General features: G+C 35.2%; 1 protein-coding gene and 1 long non-coding RNA gene across 9 annotated transcripts in view; one reads left to right on the forward strand and one right to left on the reverse strand.

Moving 5' to 3' along the window:
* The window catches only part of Sdccag8 (SHH signaling and ciliogenesis regulator SDCCAG8), a 194,380-nt gene that overhangs the window by 55,807 nt on the left and 115,161 nt on the right, over positions 1–23,412 (forward strand). For all 7 annotated transcript variants that reach the window (XM_003474237.5, XM_063237550.1, XM_063237546.1 and 4 more), the window contains one exon: positions 2,497–2,613. In XM_003474237.5, coding sequence (XP_003474285.1) covers positions 2,497–2,613 — 117 coding nt within the window. The remainder of the gene's footprint in view (positions 1–2,496; positions 2,614–23,412) is intronic.
* Positions 1–23,412, reverse strand: part of LOC134473370 (uncharacterized) — a 42,662-nt gene that overhangs the window by 15,184 nt on the left and 4,066 nt on the right. Inside the window, exon 2 of one of the 2 annotated variants that reach the window (XR_010043621.1) lies at positions 17,604–17,835. The exons of the other annotated variant lie outside the window; for it this stretch is intronic. This is a non-coding gene — a long non-coding RNA (uncharacterized LOC134473370). The remainder of the gene's footprint in view (positions 1–17,603; positions 17,836–23,412) is intronic. 2 annotated transcript variants of the gene reach the window in all.

Raw genomic sequence — 23,412 nt, forward strand, 5'->3', positions numbered from 1 at the left:
CCTAAATTTTGACAGTTTATTGCCATTATTGTTTTGTATTTCAGTAATTAAAATTTATTTTAACTTACATATTGGGAAAGAGAGTTTCCCCCTCAACCCTGTCAATTTCTTTAATTCTCCATTTGCTTTCTAGAGTTCAAGCTAGCTAATGTTGAAATTTAAGAAGCTTGTATTTGTCTGTATACCTTTTTGTGGTTTGTGTGGATGGTATTTGAAGCGAGGGGATTGGGCAGAGAGATAACCTAGATTTATAGGTGAAGTCTATGGTGACAATTTTCAGTTCATTATAGAAGGTAAACTTTCTGTAGAAATAGAAGTAATAAGTGAGTGAGTTAATGAAATACAGTAACAAAGAATTGGCTCTTGTCTCTAGAACTATCTGAAAGGACTCAAGAACCCCTAGAATGATTAGAATAAAGGGTCTTGAGATTGCTTCCAACAATGAGATAATATAATTCTGATGAATTAACTTGTTGATTTATTTAAAATGAAATTTGATATTATAGTTAAACAGCAAATGCTGAACGGAAAGTAGAAAGACAAAGGAGCTTTAAAAGTAAAATTAAGAAAAAAATTTAAATAGACCCTCATATTTAGACATGTATTACATAATGTTTGTGCTGGTATTGTGTAATCGTTATTTTCTGGCATTACCAATTTGAGATTTTTCCACTTTATTCATATATAAATCAAGCAGATTGGAAAGATGAAGAATTGAAAAGGAGAGTAAGTTAGGAGCCTCTAATTTCTGCCACTCTTAGTTTTTAAATTCTATTTACCTTTAAATAAAAAAAACTTTCTGTAAATTTACATTTTTTAAAAGGGAAGGAATAAACTCACACATTGAAGGCAGCAAGATTTCAAGTAAAAAGTTTAGTAAATTTATTCTTGTTTTAGCTTTCTGAGTGCCACAGTGAAAAAGCATAGTGACTTTTTCTTCCATCTTGTCACTTGAACATAGTTTTGTTTTATGCTTTCTCGAGATGGAATCTCGCTAAGTTGCACGGGCTGCCTTTGAACCCTTCTACCCCGTGAGCAGGAGGGCCTGTAGCACGTATTACCATGCCCAGCTAGATTTACTTTTCAGATGATTTTTTTTACCTAACCATTGGAAATGCTGGTTTTATACTTTAGTATATTCTAATGCCTTAGTAATGATGACACTAGTTATTATTTTTGGAAAAGTATTAAATTGAAATTAGGAACATATGATCTTTAAAAATCTGTTTTTGTAAATCAGAAGCAGACTTATATATTAATTTCATGACAGGTTCTCAGTTATGTTAAAAGACCTATAATTTCTTCGTTAGAATTCACTAACCTATATAACCAATTTAAAGAAAAAAAACAAGAGCCCAAAAGTCACCAACCTTTTTAAGATAATGATAAATGTATGAGATGATTTGTTGGTTATAGATTGTATACTTTTATACACATTGTTTTAGTGTACCACATAAAAAGCTCAAATATCACGTGTTAATGAAAAACAAAAATAAATTATCAAAAAATTTACCTGCTAATTGCATTTTCCAAATGTATTTTTGTCTGTAGAGGCTCTGGACTGGGAAAAAGTGCAAATTATATAAAGAATGATATATAACACTTTTAAATATTATGTGTATTCATCATTTAATGGCATATTACAATTACTTAAATGTTCATTTTCGTTTTTTGTTGAATGTTCTAGTCTTAAGTGTAGAATGTGTTTAGTTCTAGTTTATGAATTTTGCCAGGAAATATTCCTTAATTTCAGTAGTACTATGCACTTAATAGAATAAGATTGTTATCTACAAAGTAGGTACTATGTACTACACACTAATTATGAATAATATAGTCCATTAGCACTATATAGAGAACATTTCCTTTATAAATTTCCTTAAAAGCCTAACTGATAAAATTATTAAAGGAAATTTTTATAATAGAGATTGAATAACAATAAAAATTTATAAATTGAGTGAATAACATAGCTTAATGTTTTATTTACTTTTTTTTGAGGTAATGAGATTGAACCCAGGAATGCTCTACTGATAAGCTACACCCCAACCCTTTTTTTATTTTAAGGCAGGATCTTTCCAAGTTGCCTAGGTTGGCCTTGAACTTGTGATTTTCCAGCCTCAGCCTCAAGACAGCTGGGATACAGGCAGGCACCACTGCCCTGTTTTTTTCACTTATTTTACCTAATTAAAATTTGGATGATAATGCATTTTGCTTGATAATACTCAATTTAAATGGTTACTTTGGGGAACGTTGCTTAAATATTCATCTTAGATTCTTTATGAGTTTATCTGTAATTTGAAACTGTTAAACTCCATGATCCCTGATAATGCCTCCAAATGTTAACAGGCTCTATTGAATATTGTAGTAGAAAATGTCATGTTTAGATGTAAGTACTCTTGCATTTCTTCTATACAACCTCTAGGGGGCACCAAAAGATCTAATTGCAGGGCTTGCGGGGTATCTTCAGCAGCTATTGATCTAGTTTCTACAATCTAACAGGTGTGTGAAGAACTGCGCTTCCAGTTGAGTAAAGCCCAAGTGGAGAAGGATGAGGCTGAAAAGGAGCACAAAGTATACAGAGTAAAAACTAAAAGGGATCTTGAAATGAAAGATCAGGTAAGGGATGGCATAATTAAAGATATCATTAACATTCTGTCTGAAGTTAATGTTAAGTTTTATCCCTAAGTTATTTATCTGTCTTATATTGTTTCTAACTAATGCAGTGACCTAGTTTATACTATTAAAAGCTTTTCATTTATAGTTGCCTAAAATTATCACCTTCCGCAGGAAGTAGTGAAAATACAACTGCATGCATAGAAAGTGCCAATCTGACAGGTCATAAATATACATTTGGATATGTGTATCTACTACTCACAAAAGTTAAGAAAATGTTCTAATGCACAGTTTGAACCTAAAATATATGAACATAAAGTTCTTGAAAGCTGCCAACTTGCATCCAATTTTAAATGAAAAAGTTTAAAATGTGTAAGATGAGACGGCTTGATGTGTAAATATGTCAATCAAATTGATTGTTGGCAGAGTGAGACCAGTTTTCACGAAGATAACCATGAATATGTTTGCTTAGGGAGCCTGAATACAGTGGAATTAGAAACGTTAGAGAGGAAAATGCTGCTTGGGTTAGCTTCAGCTTGAGCAGATGTTGTATGCTGTAACTTTATTGAGGCCGTGTAGGTGCTCCAACTGACAGCACAGATGAAGTTTTTAGAAAGGCACGCTAAAAGCCCTGTTTTTAGTTTACTATTTTTATGCTCCAGCATAGGCCTTCAAAGGTTTGCATGCTTTATATCTCATAAAAGCAGGTTGTTCATTCTGTTAAAATGATTGACTTCTTAGTGGCCATATTTTAAAGAAATTGCCATAATTTAAAAGTATGTAGCTCCAAGTAAAATGTTTTCAAGTATATTTCTAATTTGAGAGGTTTTTTTGTATGTCTCATTGTCCCCACGTTAAGCCCCATTAAGTCTTCATGACCAAATGATACGAAGACAATTAAGAAAAGTATTGAAATGAAAGTGTTAACAAAATTTACTGCAAAGAGACTTTTAAGGCATGACTAAAATCTTTAACACTAATTTAAAATCCAGACAACCAAACTAAAATTCTGATTTTGTATCACTGTATTCAGTGATGCATCTTTAGAGAATTTTTTCACCATTAACACTATAATGAAACTACATTATTTCATCCAGTTGGGGGCGTGCCTGATAACGGAATGGAAAATCCTTTCTATCTGGTTCTGAAAGCCTGGGACTACAGAGTCAAAGAGGGAGAACTTTCCTTGGCTGGTGTACTACAATTTTAAAGTTATACTAGCATAATCGCTAGCATTATTAAATACCTCTTATATAGTTGTACAATATTCTGCCAGCATAATATTTTGTACTAACTGGAAAAGTACAACAGTGAGGAATCTGAATGTTATTTAAAATTGTATTACAATGGTTTAGATTTAAAAGAAACAGCATCAATGAATATAATATCATTTGTAAATGAATAATTGTTTTAAAGTATTTTTTAGCACTCTATGGCATTGGATATAAAGACTACAGTTGCAAGACTTTAAAGGAAGAGTATTCATGTTAGACATTTCCTCACAATAGTGAATTACTAGGCATTTTCATAATGATTTTTAGTGGTACATTTTCAGATAGACACCTCATTTTTTTAGGAGGTCACAAGGTTGAGAATAAAACCTCTGAACAGAGACAATTGTGATGTGCACTTGTTACCATTTTTTCTTGGACAGAATTTAAGGAAACCTTATAGATACTCTTTGAAACTATTTTGTATTGGACAGATCCAGAAAAGAAAGTAGTAGTGTCTCATTCCATGGATGATTTGGAGTTGCAAAGCAGCAATTGTTCTTTGGTCTTTCAGCCATGACCTGACCTTCTGTCTATAAGACCAAAGAGCTATTTTGCTTGGCCACCATCTGCACTCAGGAGAGAAATTTACATTTAATTTTTAAAAGCTGGATATGTTGAGCATTTATCTGAAATACCTACAATAATGTGAAGCGTGTTTAATTTTAAAGTATTGCCTATCATATAACTCAGCTAAGGAGAAGTCTGGCGCTTGATTTGCAAACAAGTATTCCTTATGATGCACTCATTTTATTAATATTTTAGTTAATCTGACCATTCGATAGATTTTTAAAGTAGGCGGGAAGCTGTGAGATTGGAATGTGCTGAGAACAAGAGCTTTTTTGATGTGTACAAAATAGGGCAAATGGTTGACCACCAAAATGATTTTCCTTGTGACCTGAGCCTTGACTCTGGCATAATTAGATGGAAAGGTTACGAGAGTTAACAATGGCAGTTTCTTCCACCCACTTTCTTCCTTTCTTTTTTATATTGTGTCAGGAACCGATGGGCAGATTATCCTTCCCATCAACTCCTTTGTATCTCTTCCATGAGGAGGACTCCTGACAGCCTCGCAGGATGCTTTTTATATGCACACACACACACACACACACACACACACACACACTTACATTTGTATAGAGTAGAAGAAAAACTTGTGCCCTAATTTTTATCAGAAAATTTCTGTAACTATAGGCACACATATACATCATCATGAAAATTTAAAAACATTTGAGGGCAAAAAGACTATTAGAACAAATCCCTGAATTTCCGTCACCTGTGCTCAACATTTTGCTAGGCCTCTTCCATCTATTTCATATTTTTCCCTCTCAACTCCTTCATCTTCCTTGTCACTACCTTCATCTTTTGTCATCATCTTTTTCCTCCCCATTTTCTGTCTTCTTTCTTTACTTCGCTTTTTGCAGAAATTTTATGGTCAGTCTTAAACATTGTGTTTGTTATTTCACCCATGAATACTTCAGTGTGCATCAATGTGTATTTTTACAGTATCACTGTGCTATTATTATACCTGGGAACAGTAACAATAACTCCTTAATATCACATCAAATAATGCCCAGTGCCATGTTCAAATTCTTGGTTTCAAAAATGTTTTTAGTTGGCATATTAAAATCAAGAAAACAGGTATGTTTTTGCACATTAAAGTGTAACATTACTGCTCTCTTTAAAAGGAAATGAAAGGCACTCAGACAGATTTTAGGTTTTTTTGTTGTTGTTCATTTTATTTCATAATGGCTCATTGTGCTTAAGAAATGACACATCCTCACTCAAAAGGAATATGAATTAATCCTGTGGCAGAGTCTTTGAAAAAATGACTTCCTTATAGGATTCCCAATCACTGAATCCCAAAAGGAGCTCCTTAGACTCTGAAACTCAAAATACATAATTTCATGTCCTTGTATTTAACATTTTGGAATGTTGAGGAAGCCCCTGGCATTATCAGGGTTAACTGACCTCAAATAAAGGATGCATAAATGGAATTCTCTTTCTCTATTTCCATTTTGGTAGATAAATCTCAAAGATGATCTTTTATTAGGGCTCTGTGCAAAGTAAAACTACAGGGTTCTTTGTTCAGAAATAAAGAAGTGGTGCTAAAGGTACTAAAATATAAAACTTTTTTCTTTCTTTTTAGTCTTCTTCTTTCCTCTGTGTCGGTGTTTTTTAATTTGCTCTTTAACTGCTTTCTCCAGTTAAAGATGGGTATACAGATGGAGAAGTACAGATCCCAAGGGGTCCTGGGACTGCGGATGCACATGTGGCCCATCAGCTTCTGGTTCTTTTGTCCTCCAGCCCCAGGACCCACACACCAGGCCCTCAGGTAGTGGGGGAAGTCTGTCAGGCCACCCCGCGAGACTGCAGCATCCACACTGCGTCACAACTGGTGCTTGGATCAGGAAGAGATGCAAGGCTCACACACAGTCCATTGAGTGTGCTGTGTTCCTGCCAACCCGGAGCAAGGATGGTCCCTCCATGTCCATCCCTAGATGCCACAGATGGACACATTCAACCCCCACACCCCTCCCCCTAAGGCCCACATCTGGGTCCCTGTCGGGGGCAAAGGACAAGAGCAGAGCACAGTTCCCCACCCAGGACCTGGAGAGCAGCAGGAGCAGGGCAGGGGCAGCAGAGAGGAGGCTGGCGGAGAGCGTGCTTCTGAGACCGCCCCAGTGCAGCAGTGAGGGCTGAGGCTCCGTGCGCCATCACACTCTGCTGACCAAACACAAACTCCAGTGTAAAATCATTGGGAATTTCAAGACACTGACTCCAAAGTCTTGCTAGAGCAGAGCCCTTCTGAACAGTGCCTGTGTGACTGTCCTGACCACTTGCCCATGAAGCTGCTGTGATTACAGATAGAGGCAGACTTGATAGTTAGTGAGCTTATCTACGCACCCACCTACATCCGCAGACATCTGTACCTATGTAACGTGCTCACACACCCTGTGTCCTCAGAGGGGGATTCACCAGCAGTAGCCCCCAGGCCAACTCTGCCTTGCCAACTAGAACACAGCTGTGTTGTTTGTATGGTACCCATTGCTACTGTCCTGCTACAACAGCAGACTTGAGGAAGTGTAGTGGAGGCCAGATAGCCTGCGAAGCTTAAAACATTTAGTATCGACCCATTACAGAAAAAGTTTGCCAACCCTGGTCCTGGATATTTATTTTAAATCATAACTTAGGAGTTTTAGAATTTTTTACACTTCAACAATACATCACACACATCTCTGGTCTCTTACTCATCAAATAGTAATGCTGAATGAGTGTACCACTGGCTGTGGCATTATTGCCTTTTTAGTGACACATGCCTTTATAATAGCCTGAGTGAGAGCATAACGCCAATTTTGTTTTATATTTACAATTTAGTTTTGGGTTAACATCAATTTAATTTTTCAGAGATAAGAATACTGACAGAGAAAGCTTTTCTGATAGACTGCAAACACTATAAGTTTGGTGTTGTAACTGGTGTTGAGTAAAAAGCATTTAAGTTCAAAATTACCTTCATCAAATAAAGTAATTATTTAAGAGTAGAACACAGGTACAAAAGAAATAGACTAGAAAAGTTTTCCCAGAATAAATTAAGGCAAAGAAGGATTGGGAGCTGCTCATGTCTACAGGAGTATGATCCAGCACTTTAATACTGACATTAAGCATGGAGTGTATCATTGCAGGAATTATTTCCTAAGTCCAGTTGACTTAGTGAGATTGTTTGGAGAAGTACATGTACTTATAAGGCTCTTGGAAAAGATGAGAGATAGTGTTGTCTGTCTTGAAAGTCAGTCCTTTGCAAGCTAGAGAGAGAAAAGGAATAAAGAAAAGTTGAAGAGGGGCTGGGGATTTAGCTCAGCGGCATAAGTGCCTGCCTTGCAAGCAGGCAGTCGTGAGTTGGATCCCTGGTACCGAAAAAAACAAACAAAAAAAAAAAGTTGAAGAACTGTATTCTTTTACTGAGGACTGAAACATTGCTACACTGTCTTCAAGGATTTGATAGATTCTTTCAAGGAGAAAGTTAAACACCTGATCTTGATCTTCAGTATGAAAAGAGCAAGAACAAAACTATTAATTACGGCCACTGAGAACCACAATAGTCCGAAATAAGCATTTTCTGACAGAAGATTGAAACAGATTGTTGAAATAGCGTATAGAACTTTCCAGAATTTTAATTTTCAATATTAACAACAATATGATTTATCTGAAGACCCAAATAATGGGCCTCTGAGTCTTCTATTTGATTCTGGAAACATCCTAGCAATAGATCATCACATCTGTCAAACGTGGGTAATGGCAGTGTTGGTCTTTTCTACTTGTAACCTGGCACCTACAGATTAGAGTAACATCTTACTCAGATCTGTTATCTGCTTCCTGTCTGTGAAGCTGTGTACTCTCTTCAGCAGGCTGGGATAATGGGTGAATTCTTGAGAGCTAGACTTTAGAGACTCAGCCAGCTATCACCTGCAGTCTCACTTCTGTCTTTACAAAGTGACTGACTGGGAGGGGGCCACTTGGGCATGCCTTTTGCACATGCAATCACTCGTCCTGGTGATGACAGAGCTACTCTCCACTGTTCTTCACACTCTCTTTCAGTGCTGTAGGTTTAGCACATTCCTGTCCCTGCTCCTTATGTACAAACAGCAGTTCCAGAGGGCGTGGCTTACTCGGACCAGTAGACCAGACACTTGAGGGAACAACTACAAGACCAGGTCCTGCCCTTAGGGAGTTTATATTCTACTTGAGGAGTCAGAATACACATTTGAACATGGCTTAAGAATACTTGCAAAGCAGCATATTGACAAGTGCAAATTAATGTAGTGTGAACTTCATGCTGGCTACAGCCCATGAGAGGGAGAATCTGGTTCCATGTGTGTGATGCAATAAAGCTTTTCTTATAGCATCTTCTCTGAGTCTGCCCTAAAGCATTGTTCAGCATACTTAGAGAAATTTGTGTTCTTCTCACAGCCAAACCAAGAATTCTGAGAAAATTTTTAGGCCAGAGTATGTCTAATAAATCAATCTCTTTTGTTCTTATTCTGGTAACACTTCAGTGGGAAAATAGGATTTATTGGATTATTGAAGTAATTTACAATATCTGCATTTAATAAAAGTCTTACATTAATGAACCTATTATTTTTCTAAAACCATGTGAAATTAGTTTCTTCATTTTAAGTCATCATTATGTTGATAAAGTCACAAAATGAGCAGTAAAAAAGAAGTTTATTATTTTTATACAAAGAAACAATTTCACATCAATCCAGTGAAATAATACCATTTCAGAGATCCCTGGGCATTTAGTAACTTGTTGAGTTGAGTAGTTGATTTGAGCAGTACATATGTGTCTCACCATAGAAACATATATAAATTCATGTGCTAAAAAGGTATTAATTTTTACTTGTTTGAGTTGCTAGAAAATATGATAATGCTATAATCACTTTAATTAATTTTTAAATAAATTGAGTGGATAAATAAAAATATCTGAAAATGACAATTGGAAGCTATTTAGGAAATAAGAGCACAAATTGGAAACAAAATATGCCCAATTAGAAATTATATGCCTTATGAAATAAATATTTGAAATGAATGAAATATATGAAATAACATGCCTTATGAAATAAATATTTGGAAGTACACATTTGCCTCTGAACAGGAATATAAAACTATAAACTGAATATTTTTGTGTTTTAAAGTACTCCTTAACCTTAAAGAAACAATCCATGCTCTGCTTTCAGTGGATGATAACTATTTTGGTCCTTTAAAGTTTTTTGCTTGCTTCTTTTGATTTTAAAAGTTGATTCCCCAGGCTGACCTGCAAGTCTTGCCAACTACCTTCTCAGGTCCCAACGCCACAATTCTAATAGCTATCAAGTGGCAGCAGTTCTTTGACTGTGTCTCTGCAGGCCAGCAAGTCATTAGCCACAAGACATCTACGTATTTTTTTTACAGTCCAAAAATATTAGTACCAGTATCCACTGTGAATATCACTAATTACTACACGTGTACATATTTAAAAAACAATATTTATTATATAAACATAGGCATATTAACAGAAGCCAATCATTTTCATCTGTTTTACCTTCCACATTTTACCCATATGCATATGTAATATTTGTAAGTAGAAACATAGCCTAGATTTAATTTTGGTTTTTGCTTTTTTCACTTGACATTATTTTAAGCATTTTTCTGTATTGCTTCATATTCTTTATAGTGATTAATAGAGTTGTTTGCATTTTACTTTTTAAGGAAAACAATAGTCAGATTTTGAAGAAAACAAATACACATGTAGAACCTTTTTGTTCTGAACCTCACTTGTCGCATTAATTCAGCATCCCTATTTAGAATGCATTGTGCAGGCCTCTAATGAATTTCTGTGAGAAGGAAATATGAGACAGGTATACAAATAAATATGCAGCAAAGAGAGCATAGTTACTTATTAGCAAACTACAAAAGGATCTCGGGATGTAGAAGACGATGGTTAGGATGTTGCCAGGCAGAGATGGAAGAGGAAGATGAGGGTAGATGGTCTGCCATGGCAGCTGGAGTCATGGGATGGGGTTGTGGCAGTGGGAAAACAGGATACGCTCAAAGAGCATGGGTATCTTTTGAATCCTTAAGACTTTTTTTTTATAACTGACCTCAATGTCTCAACTGTCATGTGTGTTATATTTTGCCAATAGAAAAAGGGTTTCTAAAATGCTCAGCTTTTTAGTATAATTGTCTGTTTATCACATACTATATTGCTGTCCTCAAGCAGAGAAGTTAGTTATATTTTGAAAGTATTCTCATGTATTTTAAAATTTTACTTTATATTTATATGCAATGAAAGGAAATGTGTGTGTTGTTCATGCGTGCGTGCGTGTGTACTGGGGATAGAAACCTAGGTTTGGAGGATGCTAGAGAAGTACTCAATCACTGAGCTACACCCTAGCACTTACCTACCTTCTTTGTCAGTCAGGGTTGCCAGGCTGTTCTCAAAATCAGGGGATGGTCTTCCCCACCTTAGCCTCTTGAGTTGCTGAGACTATAAGCAAGCACACACCTCCATTTCTGATTTCCACATTTCAAGTAACTCACAATAAAGTATCCCTTTATTAGCAGTTGTACAGTCCAGTAGACCTAGTGTTCTAGAAATAATGAATTATCGTGATTCATGAAGGACTACCAAATGATTTGCAATAGAACAAAAAATAGATTACACAGGGTACCACTTTTCCAGTTAACTATGAGTCCAAAGGCTGGATTGATTGATTGTGTGTGTGTGTGTGTGTGTATCTTAGGAATTGAACGCAGAGCCTGGTTTACTCTAAGCACACAGTCTATCTCAAAGACTTTGAGTTCAACTCAAAGACTTACTACTTGCTTTTGCATACTTTTCAGTGCCTATTTTCCTTGAGCTGAGAGATTTAAATAAGTGATAGCTAAGGTTTTCTCTAGGTCTAAATATTTCCTAGAAATATAAGAAATATTTATAGTAATATTTATACTTAATTATGAGTAAAATATTAATAAAATCAAAAATTACATGGAGTCTCAATTTCCACTACTCTCATTTTATAAATATGACCCATTTGCTAAGATTATAAGAATGAATTTTTGTCAGCAATTTTAGATCATACTCTTTTTATTATTAATAATAATAAAATAATGAAATGGATAGTCTTTAAAACAGTTGAATTTAATTATAAGACAAGTATTGTTTAATTCACAATCAGGATGAAAACCCCACGCTACATTAAGAATTCAGTTCTACTGGAAAGATATTAGGCAGCAGAAAACTCTCAAAGGTAGTGTTTGAGGAAGTAGCTGTTCTATGCAAAACTTGTGAAATTAAATATTCATAGCCAGAGATTTTTGTGTTTTTAAATTCATGACTTAAAAGACTCATGGTGGTGTCTTTAGAAATGCAGCTTTAGAAGCTGGTGTTTTCACTTTCTGTTCTCACTTGATGCCCTTATCAATACTGCCATGGAATGAAATGCTCTGATATTTCCCTACAAGGTGACCAGAATGAGAGCACATTGAGTTTCTGGTTATAATGCTTTCTAATCATCAAAATGAAAGGAGAGCATTTTTAATCCTCGGGGATTTCACAGATCCTTCACCTATATCCCTGAACCTCACAGGGGTACAGTGTGAGATAAGATGCTTTAGACAGAAATTCTAGGTCCAGATCTAGGCTGCTATTGATGATTAATAAGTTTCAAGGTATTTAGACTTTATTACCCTTATTAATGGTCAGTTTAGTGTGAACTCTTGTTGATGTTGACTACTTAAGTGGGTTAGTTGCACTAACATTTAGGGGAAAAGATAAGAAAGTCGCAGATCTGTGTTTTCTGGTCTGATGTCTGTCATTTTCTGAGAATTATGGGGTTTCCTATGAAGAATGGCAAATTCTTCTTTTCCACTTAAAAGTGAAGTTTTGTCTTTCCTATGATAAAAAAAAAAAAAAAACAATCATGCCAATAGTAACATGAGCCAGTCCTTATGAGTTGTGCCATGATAGGAAGTTGTCATGAAAGTAAAAGGTGGCCAGACACCGTGACACGTGCCTACATGGGAAGCTGAGGCAGGAAGATCACCAATTCAAGACTCATGCGTAGCTTAGTGAGCCCTGTCTCAGAAACACAAAACCAACACTAATAATAAAAACCAGACAAACAAGGAACTGATTCTATCTTTCTGTCTCTTACAGAGTAACAGGCTCCTCTAGGCGGGTATAAAGCACCGCCAAGTCCTTTGAGTTTTAAGCTATTGCTAGTAGTTCTCTGGCGAAAGGAAAATGGGAGACTTTTAGGGGGGGCCATCAGACCATCAGACTATGAAAGAGCAAAAATTGTTCCACTGGAAAGATTTTTCCCCTTTGAAAATGCTGCTGTTTTTTCTGTTAGACTCTTCTTTATCATGTTCAGAATTTTCTGTATAGAAATCTCAATTCATTCACACTGAAAAGTGATTGTCATATCCTTGTTGTATTAGAAGAAATTTTAGACTATCACTTGCAACTTATCTTTATACCTAAGTTTATCATACAGTAATGGGGCTACCAGATGTTCATGGTATTTAAGCCACGCGAGGCTATCATCTGTGACAAAAACTGGACATGTTTTAACCTGAAGGAGGAGTCAGGTATGTTCGCCCACTTTCCTGTAGTATAGCAAATGTCTGAGATAATCAACTTACAAAGATAAAAGGGTTTTTTTTTTTTTTTTTTTTTTGTGCTCACTGTTTTAGAGGTTTCAGTCCCTGATCAGTCAGTCTTGTTGCTTTTAGGCCTGTAGGAAGTCAGGAATGTGTGTCAGAGCAAAACCATTCACCTCATGTTAGGAAGGGGAAAAAGAGAAGCAGAGCTATGGCCCACTGTTCCTATGGAGGGCACACTGCTGATGGCCGGAAGGCTTCCCTCTAGGCTCCACCTCTTAAAGATGCCACTACCTCCCTGTGGCAGCATGCCTAGGACCCAGGCTTGACCTCATGGACCAATCCTTTGTGAGGACCTTTACCACAGTTTGGATATTTAAGGGTAAGATCCAAACTAACATCAAGGCAGACTATGCATGGACCAAATCGCGTGCACATGCACGCACACATGGACACCTTTCTATATATCTTACTAACCTGGAACCAAGAAATACGATTTGGTAATGATTTTTCTTGAGCAGAACCTGAAGTTTGCGGTGTCAAAATATAGATTTTAGCATACTTTAGACTTACTTCAACAGCTAGAGGGTTAAAAGAACCGTAGAATGCCTAGCTGTAAAAAGAAAAGGAGGCAGGGGATCTGAGGAGGAAAAAATTGGGAAGATTTTAGAAAAAAGCAGTCTAAAAGCATTTACACTAAGAGTTAGGCTTTTGCCTCTATTTATCCTGCTTCATGTTCTGTTATAAAGAGGCAGGAATGACCACAGACCCATCAGTATAATCCATCTGTGTTTTCAGAAGGGAACCACAACAATGAATTAAAAAGAAAAATGAAAAAAAAAAAAACTATCATTGTTATGATCCACTTGTCCTCCACACCATTACTGGTGGTTAACAATAACTTTTTGGGGAAGTTATTGTTAACTTTTTTATATAATTTGCCTTTTTCAGAAAATACCTTTAAACAACCACATAGCAATACAATTTATGAAGGCAGCTTTTCCCTTTAGTACCTCTTATTTCAGTGGCTACATATAAAAGATTGGAGGGAGAGTCTCAGGTAATAAAGAACAATTGTTTGTTGGGGACCAGGAGGCAAGAAGACTTATCACTTAATCCACTGCATCATTTTATAGATGATAAGAATGTGAGTGAGCTGAAAGTAATTGCCTTATTTCTGATTTCTTTAATAGTTGTTGATAACCTACTATGTATCACACCTCGATAGACACAAAGGTTTCAATGAGAAATAAAATAGATTTATAACTCCTATAGTCTAGTGAGGACGTTCACTGCAACGAGGGCTCTGTAAATGGGGTGATGTACTTGGTGGGAAAATGTTTAAAAGTTTCTGTGTGTTTATAGTTGATTGAATTTCAACAAAGGTAAGAAAATAAGCAAAGTGTAGTCTAGTCTGCAAATGGTGCTTGGAGAACTGAGCACCCATGTGGAAGAATGAGGTTGAGGGGGCTCGAGGATGTAGCCCAGGATCAGAGCGCGTGCTTGGCATTTGGAAAGGCCCTTGATTCAGTTGCTGCCACCACCACCAAAAACAAAAACAAAAAAAATGAATTTGAGTTTCTATACATGTGCAAAACTTAAGTCGAAATGGTTGCACAGGCTAAGAATTCAAGCTACACTTGTAAAATTCCCAGAAGAAAACTTAGATTACATTGTGATCTTAAATTAGCAATGGTTTTATAGATATGACAACAAAAGCCTGAGATTCACATGCGCGTGCGCACACACACACACACACACACACACACACAATACATTTGGCATTATCCAAGTACTTATGAGCTTCAAAGAACACTATGAAGAAGAGAATGAAAACACAGCCACAGAATGGGAGAAAAATTTTATAAATTTTGTATGTGTATATATATATATACATATATATATATGATCATGGACTTGTATCTAGGATAAAGTATACTTAAAACTTAATTATAAAAAGGAAACCCGATTTAAAAATAGAACAAGAGCCAGGGATTTAGCTCAGCAGCTCAAGTGCTTGCCTGATAAGTGCAAGGTCATGTGTTCAATCCCCAGTACTAAATAGATAAGTAAATAAATAAAAATGGGGAAAGATCTACATAGACATTTATTCAGAGAAGCTATGCAAATTGTAGGTAAGCACATGAAATGATGCTCAACATTATTAGCTATCACAGAGATACAAAACAAAACTAAAATGACATACCACTTAGAATAGATAATATCAAGTATTGATAACAATGTGGAGAAAATACTCTGCTGATAGTATTGTAAAGTGGTGCAGCTGCTTTGGAAAACAGTCTAGCAGTTTTTCAAAATGTCTAACATAGAGTTAGCATGTGACCCAGCAATTCTCCTCCCAGATATATGCCTAAGAGAAATGAAAACATGCCCACACAAAAATGTGTGTATGAATGTTCATAGCAGCATTTCATGATAGCCAAAAGCTGGCAACAACCCAAATGTCTACCAACTGAAAAATGAATAAAGAAAATGTATATACAGCATTTAAAAATGAAAAATAGAGTAGTGATACATTTTATATCATGAATAAACCTTGAAGACATTATGTTAAATGAAAGAAGTCACAAAAGGTAACTTGCTGTCTGATTCCATTTATGTGTCCAGAACAAGCAGATCTATACAGACAGAAATGGCAGTGATTGACTAGACCAGAGGGGCTTAGGAGAGGATGACAGTGACTGCTGATCATACAGGGTTTCTTTTGGAATAAAGTGTCCTCAAGTTAATTAGAGTAATAATCGCCAACTCTGAGAATCTACTAAAAATCATTAAATTATATATTTTAAGTGAGTGAATTCTATGGTATCTCATTTATGTCAATAAAGCTTTTTTTTTTCAGAAAAAAGCTAGTGTAAAGCGAGCAGAGAGTGGGAAAGTAAGGTTATTCTAGCCAACGAGAAACCACCGCTGTGCCCACACTTGGAGAACAAAACGGGGTGCAGCAAATAAGGATGGAAGCGTGGAGCCCTGGGGAACTGGAGTTACTTGGCAGAGTGGCCCTAATGCAATGATGTTGGTTTTCTGTCTCACTCTTCATGTCACTGATACTCAGCACAGAGAAGGTGTGTCGCAAATACTTAGCTGTTGGTTAAATGAATGCATCAGTAAATGAATAAGTGAACTGCAAACCATCTCTAAATAATTGGTAATAGAGCCAAAGCTAGCTGACATCTTCTAACTCCTTGTTAATTAGATCTTTGTTGTACTTTGTCAGGTAGAAAGCTTTAGAATCAGAGTAAAAGTAGCTTTTTGTACGATGGTATTCATTTGTTTAAGGCAATTACCTCTGTACGTATCCAACCACAATATCAGCTTCATGAAGTCACTGTATGTCCTCTTCAGTCCACTTGAGTAACACGTTAGCAAAAGCAAAGTGTGAACTGCATGGCATTCCTTTTCCATTTGACAGTGCCAAGTGGTTTCCCATTTGCATTTAAAGGCATGGATCCAAATTTATTTCTAAGTTTATATGACGGCATAATCTCACCACTGCCTAGTTTTCCACTCTTACTCACCTGGTCTTCAACCAGTGGAGTCTCACTGGTTTTCCTTTACCCAGAGCCTTTGGGCAAACACCTACCTTATGCTTAGTATTTTCCTCTCCGTTTCTCACTTGTCCACCTCTTTTTCTTTTAAACTCCCCTTAAAAGTTTGCACTTCTCCAGCTACTGTCAGTCCCATAATGGTGCCTCATTTCTTTCCTTTATTAAACTCATTATAATTTATTGTTTTATTATTATTTACTTAAAAAGACCTTTCTTTTCCATTGGAATGTAAGTTGAAGGCAGAGACCCTTCTGTATGTGATTCACTGCTGTATCCTGTGCTCGGGTGCCCCATGTAATTAGGATCTCAGTAACTGGATGGATGAGTGGGTGGGTAGAGGTTGTGACTCTCAGGTCCCAGAAGTGGGCTGCCTGTAGAGCAATTCTCATTTGCTACCTACTGCTTGGTGAACTTGGACAAGGGAATTAATATATCCAAACCTGGGTTTCCTCCTTTGTAAAATGAAGGCAAGTATAACTCTCATTTTATAGAGTTTTATAAAATTCAAGTTAATATATGTAAGCCTCATAGTACAACACATGATATGTAATAATTACTTGATACATATTAATAGGTATTAGAACTAGTGTTGTTAACTTTTTTTTTTTTTTTTTTTTGAGACAGTGTCTCACTGTGTAGCTCAGGCTGGCCTCAAACTCACAGTGATCCTCCTTGCCTGGGCTCCTGAGTGCTGGGATTATAGGCATCACCGTACCCAGCCTGTTGTATTCTTATTCACATTCTCTGTAATTATTTTTTCTCTCAGCTGATTGGGTTCTACTTTGTCTAGTTCCTTTCTTGAGTTACGATGATAATTGAATGTAATTTTGGTGTGGCTGCCAGTACATGCTTACATTAACCTTACTTCAGAACAGGTTGTTTCTTGGGTTGATTATCAGATGTGTGTCTTTTTGGATGTTTATTGAGGTTAAATTCAATGAAAATTCCTAATACCAAGTACCTACTGCCCATCCTCAGTCCCCCGCACAGTAAATTTGGCATTTGCATTTACCTCTCTGAAACTTGGCTATGTTAGTTCAGGGCTCTTGTATCAGCTCACCAAATTCCTGTTAGATCTTGTCTTTGACGTACAGTCATAATAAATTATTCCCTTCACATATATCATAGGCAGATCTGACCAGCAAGTCCATGGTGTCCACTTTAAAGTCAATACAGCAGGGCTGGGGATTTAGCTCATTGGCATAAGCGCCTGCGTTGCAAGCAGGCAGTCGTGGGTTTGATCCCTGGTACCAATAAAAAGGAAAAAGACCAAAAAAAAAAAAAAAAAAAAAGTCAATACAGCCTGAAGAACAGCCGGAGCCCTGTAACTTGTCTCTTAAGACCTCCATAGAGTTTACCGTGTTCTGTTTTGTTTTCCATGTGATTTAATTGATGTTTGAGAACCAAATTGAATTTTCTTTTTAAAGAACCAAGCATTCTTTAAAAAGTTCTGGTCAAATTAAACAAAAAACCATTTATTTCTGTGCTTCTTATGTGTAAGTGGTGTGGCATTGAGCACAGGATTACATTGAGGCATCGTGGAAACTTAGACATAGATGACAAAGCAATCAAAGTGCCTTTGAAAATATTAGCATTTTTGGAGTTGGCAGGACTTGAATATGTGTGGGAAAACTCCCAGTGGAAGAAGAAAATAAGAATGGGCCTGACTTAAATTTGAGTTTGTTCTTCTAACATAGGTGAATGGGCTAAATTGGGAATATGAAGAATTAAAATTCATAAAATTTTTTGGGATTTCTCAATTGATTCTAGTGAGCTAACCATTACCCTAAATTTATCTGTTCTATGCTTATTTTATTTGTTTTTAGGAAAATAAGTAAAACAAAGAGTTATATCTTGCTTTTCTGTCACGGCATATAAATTCATTAAAATATATGAAAGTATTTTCTAAAGTATGAAAATTTATTTACATATATAGCACTGTTGTGATTGAATGTATGGTCAATAAATTTACTCATTAGCATGTGAAAGCTGGTAGTTTAAAAGAACTGGCCTCAAAGTATTTATTAACTAAAGCATCTATTTCATACTTAAGAGCTGCTTTCTAAAATTCGCTACAAAATATAGGTTATCTTTGAGTTAAAACCTTAAGTACAATCAATTCTTCAGTTCCTTAAAAAGAATTTTACAGCAATATTTACATAACCTGCAGCTATAGTGTATTTTCTAAAAACTCCACATAAGGTGAGATCACGTACACCATGTCTCAGTACGGAAGGGTTTTTTTTCAGTTATGTCTCTATAAATAAACCTAGTTTTGTTGTTAAAATTTGCTGTTTCCTCCTCACATAAAAGCATCTCATTAATTTGAGTGAAAACCCTCCAACAAAATAAGGTTAAATTGGCCAGTTTTCCAGTGGAAGAAAATCCATCTTATGTCACCAAGAAGCGGAGTAACAGCTCAGAAGTAAGTGACCGCAGTCTTGTTCAGTGGTCAGAATGTTTTGAGTGCAAGCCGAAGTGTTCAGGTAAGAGCCTGGTTCAGTGTTCGGTATGCTGTCAGTAGATGCTTAGCATTGTAGAGGCGAGCATGAATACAAATTCTGTCTGTAACCAGGTACACGAAGGAGTAACAGAAAGTGGGTGAATGGAAAGAGCTGACTTCAGAAAGGTTTATTTTATAGGGAGGAAGAGGCACTTTGTTCTGTGTTCCATTGTAGTGTTCAGTTACCCAGACCATATTAATTGGGTTTCCTTTAGTCAGCTGACTGAAGTTGATTTAATGAAAACTTAAAATAATTAGAAACAAAAAACTGGGAAAATGTGAATGAGTGAGGAAATAATATACATTGCCTTATGTAGCTAGTTTTTTTTTTTCCAGAAAACAATCTGAGTCTTAATTTTAGTGTCAGATTTTGAGAGATTGACAAGGTTTAACCAAGATAATACACAGACCAAGAAGAAAAAGTTCTTGTTGAATAACACTTGTCAGATGAGAAACAGATGATGTGTTTTCTTTTATTGCATTTAAAAAATTGATTGTTGCCAATAGACATTCTTGTAACCAAGCTAACATTGCAGTCTGGCACGAGTCCACAGTTGAAGGGAATGAGTATCAGCAAAAAGTTAGGAGCCTGGGTTCTCATCCAGCTAAGTGGACTCCAGTGAGTGGCATAATCTCCCTGGACCCTGGAGTTCCCATCTCTAAAATGGGGGTTGGGGAGGGAAATTAAAATAACGACTCATTATTTATTCCTAAGACTGCAGTTTCCTTTCCTTTTATTTTTATGATGACAGGGAATGAACCCAGAGCTGGATGTAGGCAATGTATCATTTATTTGTAAAGGCCTGTATTTTTAATAAACAAAATCTTGATATAAATAGGAAGTTAGTTTATTTCCAAATGTTTTCGGATCCTTTTGGTAGGAGCGTACTTTAGAACAAATACAACTAGCACAATATTTGAGGAAGAAGAATTTTACTTGTGAAATTAAAAAATATACATTGAAGTCTTGAAAGTACAAAATAACCCCAATGTTTCTTAGTCTGTTTAAGAATCAAGTATTTAACTGATTATTTCCCAGAGAATTCCTCAAAAGTAACATTGAGTATGTTTTCATTTGTAGCAGTAGAAAAGCAATAAAAATGTGTGCTTTATCTAAGAGACAAAACAGTTTTGCCGGAATCCTTTGTTTTTCTGGTCAGGGAGTAAATAAGCCATTTTTATACAATAATTTTTTGTTAGATGATACCATAATTGAAGACAGTGCTTACTATTGAAATGACTAATTATTTAGAATTTTCTGTTATTAATTTTTTTAAATTTTGTTTTGGTTTGGGTTTTTTGTTGTTGTTTTGCAAATTGTGGTCTTTATGGTTGTCTGTACTTTTATATCCAAATATCTAATTCTCTGAGAAGCAAACCTACATATTGTGCTGATATGTCTATAATTATAGACTGTGAGGAAATAATACATTTGAAGCATTAGTGAAAATATAGGAAAGTGTTAAAATTATACATTGCAAAGATTTTTAGGCTTCTTTAAAATAATGGTGTCGATTTTTAACAAACTTTTTCAAAAACTATTTGATTTAGGATTATAAAATGTCCTAAGGATTTTAAATCTCATAATGAAAAACTAAAATCATTGTACGTATAAGTAATAAGATATTTTCTAAACTGGAAATAAATACCTCATATATTTAAATTTACCTATACAGTTTTTCTACAGTTAAATCTGATGTATCTTTAAGAGGAGCAATGTTTTAGTTTATTTAAATCTATTTTGCTTTTATAGAGGGTGAAAACATTCTTACCTTACTTGAAAAATGGCTTTTACTCTGTTTATAAAATTGTTTTACAGTAGTTTTTTTTATATAGTCTTGTTTTTTCTGTTTAGCCACATTTCTATACATGGGGGACACTGCAGTAGCAACACTAATTAGTAAGAGGACAATGTTAACAAAGTTATTTTAATTTACATTTTAGTGTATTTTCAGTGAGTTTTTCAATTAGAATATATTAATGGCTTTAATGTAGAGGCAGAATGAGTAATACTATCTCAAGATATAATAATTTATAAAGTGACAAAATTATGGTTAGACTTCATTTAATATGAATCCTACAGACTTAATAAGACATTTGCTGTTGTATTATTTTAAAGAACTAAACAAGAATATTGGGCTGATTTGTTACTACTTACTGTAGCCCAAATGATTAAAAATTTGAGGAGAAAATATGGTAAATTACATGTATCATTGGACTTTTCATCAAGATGATAAATTTTTTATATTTTAATAATTTAAAAGGATAATGAGAAATGTGGAATAAATTGGATATTGTACTTGTATAGTGTGTATGTATATACATGTGTGTGTATATGTGTACATATGGATGTGTATATATATAAAAAATTGCCTGGCCAGCTGAAATCACACACACACACACACACACACACACGCAATGTCTTGCACATATTATTTGTTCAAAAATATTGTGTTTAAGTAGTTTTTTCTTAAGAAAAGGAATTATTTAAGAGAATAAATTAATAGTTTACTCTCTTAAATTGGAATCTTTTTTTCTTCAGATGACTTTCTTAATTGGTGATAAAACTATTTTCAAGTGTTTATAAAAGTCAACAGCTAAAGTGAACATTCTCTCTATGCCTGATAATGGTTTCTTGAATTCTGGGTTACTATTTTTAGACTGTTTTACTTCAGTAATTCTTTTACCTATCAGTTTTTGTACTTAGTATGTTATTCTTTAATGAGAGAAAAGAATATAAAACAATGTCTTGGACTGTGAAAAGACCATTCTTTTTTATTTTGGGATGTCCCACAGAAAAGAGCTTCCTGTTTTTATTACAGTTCATTTTGAGAGAAACAACTTCAAGTTCATTTTTCTTTTCAGTGTACTTCTTGTAGCAAAGAAAATACTTTTGAAATGCCTTCAAAAGGACTGAGTCAAAGTGTAGTGTAATTTTTTTTTACACAAAGTAAACTTACAGTGGTTATAAAAAGAAAAAGAATTGTGTTAATTTGTTAACAAACACAGATCAAGGTTTCCTTTGTATGGATGACTCTCACCTAGGACACAGTAGGATTACCTTCCACTAGCCATCCTTATCTGCCTCTGCCCAAGGATGATGCACTGATTTTCAGGGAACAGTGCAAGCAATCATGGTTTCTTCTGGGCTCTTTTTTATAAGCTAATGTCCCCAAGGCAACTTAATTAAATAATATGTTAATTTGAATGTATTACATATAATTTATATATGCACACATAATTATATAATATATACATATGTGTAAATGCATGTTTGTAGATATATATGTATATAAAGTTAATTTTATATAAGTGTTTTAAGTGGAAAAATGATTTCTCCTTTTATAATATTGGACTGTTGAGTACACTGATGATATAAATTTCCTTCTAGAGAGAAGCCAAACTGTGTCCTGTTTTCAGCCTTTCTTTATTAAAGTTATAGTATGGAAATTTTCTTTTTATGCATACCAAGCAAAGGAATGTAAACCTTCATTAATCTTTTAAGTTATAGTCTCTGTACACCAACACAGTAAGACAAGCATGTATAAATGTCTCAGTACAGTATTTTATGGTATGAGAAGTAGAATAGATTGGATTAGCAGTTGGTAAAACAAGGTACTGCCAAAGATCCAAAGTGTTTTGAGTTTGCCAACTTTATTAACATAGCTCTTGTGATATAGCTGTGAAGAGAGCATAGAAGCAGTCTCTTGGAAAGTAGTTCAGTTAGGAGGGTTTGTAAGTGATTGAGCATCATGCCTAAGACAGCTTTACCCATAGAAACAGAGCAGAGTAGTCCCCCAGTAGTAAGTCATCACTGGTACAGTTAATTCGCATCTGGGTGCAGGGGTGTCAGGGAGCTGTCATCTTTGCAATTGCAGTAGACCCTTCACATGTGTGGAGACAAATCCCAGTATCTTCACCAGTGGTAGCAAAAGTGGTTAGTCCTTTCCATTTAATGTAGTAAAGTATAATTGACTTGATACTCTATAATATTTATAAGGAGAACAGAAATTGTTGATGAAGTTTTGAAATAAATCCTACTGCAATAAATAGTGTATTTTATTTCAGTGGAGTTCCATTTCAGGAGAAGTTTGTATTCTAAGTTAAATGTCAAAGGTAAATATTCCACATGATCAAAATTGCTCATAAAAATTGATAAATTGATCAGAATAGCTTTGATGTTTTTGTATGTATTAATGTGTGTGTGTGTGTGTGTGTGTGTGTGTGTGTGTGTGTGTGTTTAATCTCTATCCCTCCCACATGGGAGACATTCATGCCTTTTCTCAAAAATTTTAGCTTACATCATTTTACTTCCATT

The sequence above is a fragment of the Cavia porcellus genome, unplaced genomic scaffold (assembly GCF_034190915.1).
Source record: "Cavia porcellus strain 051 isolate PalLab524CR breed Dunkin Hartley unplaced genomic scaffold, mCavPor4.1 scaffold_26, whole genome shotgun sequence".
Taxonomy (NCBI): Eukaryota; Metazoa; Chordata; class Mammalia; order Rodentia; family Caviidae; genus Cavia; species Cavia porcellus.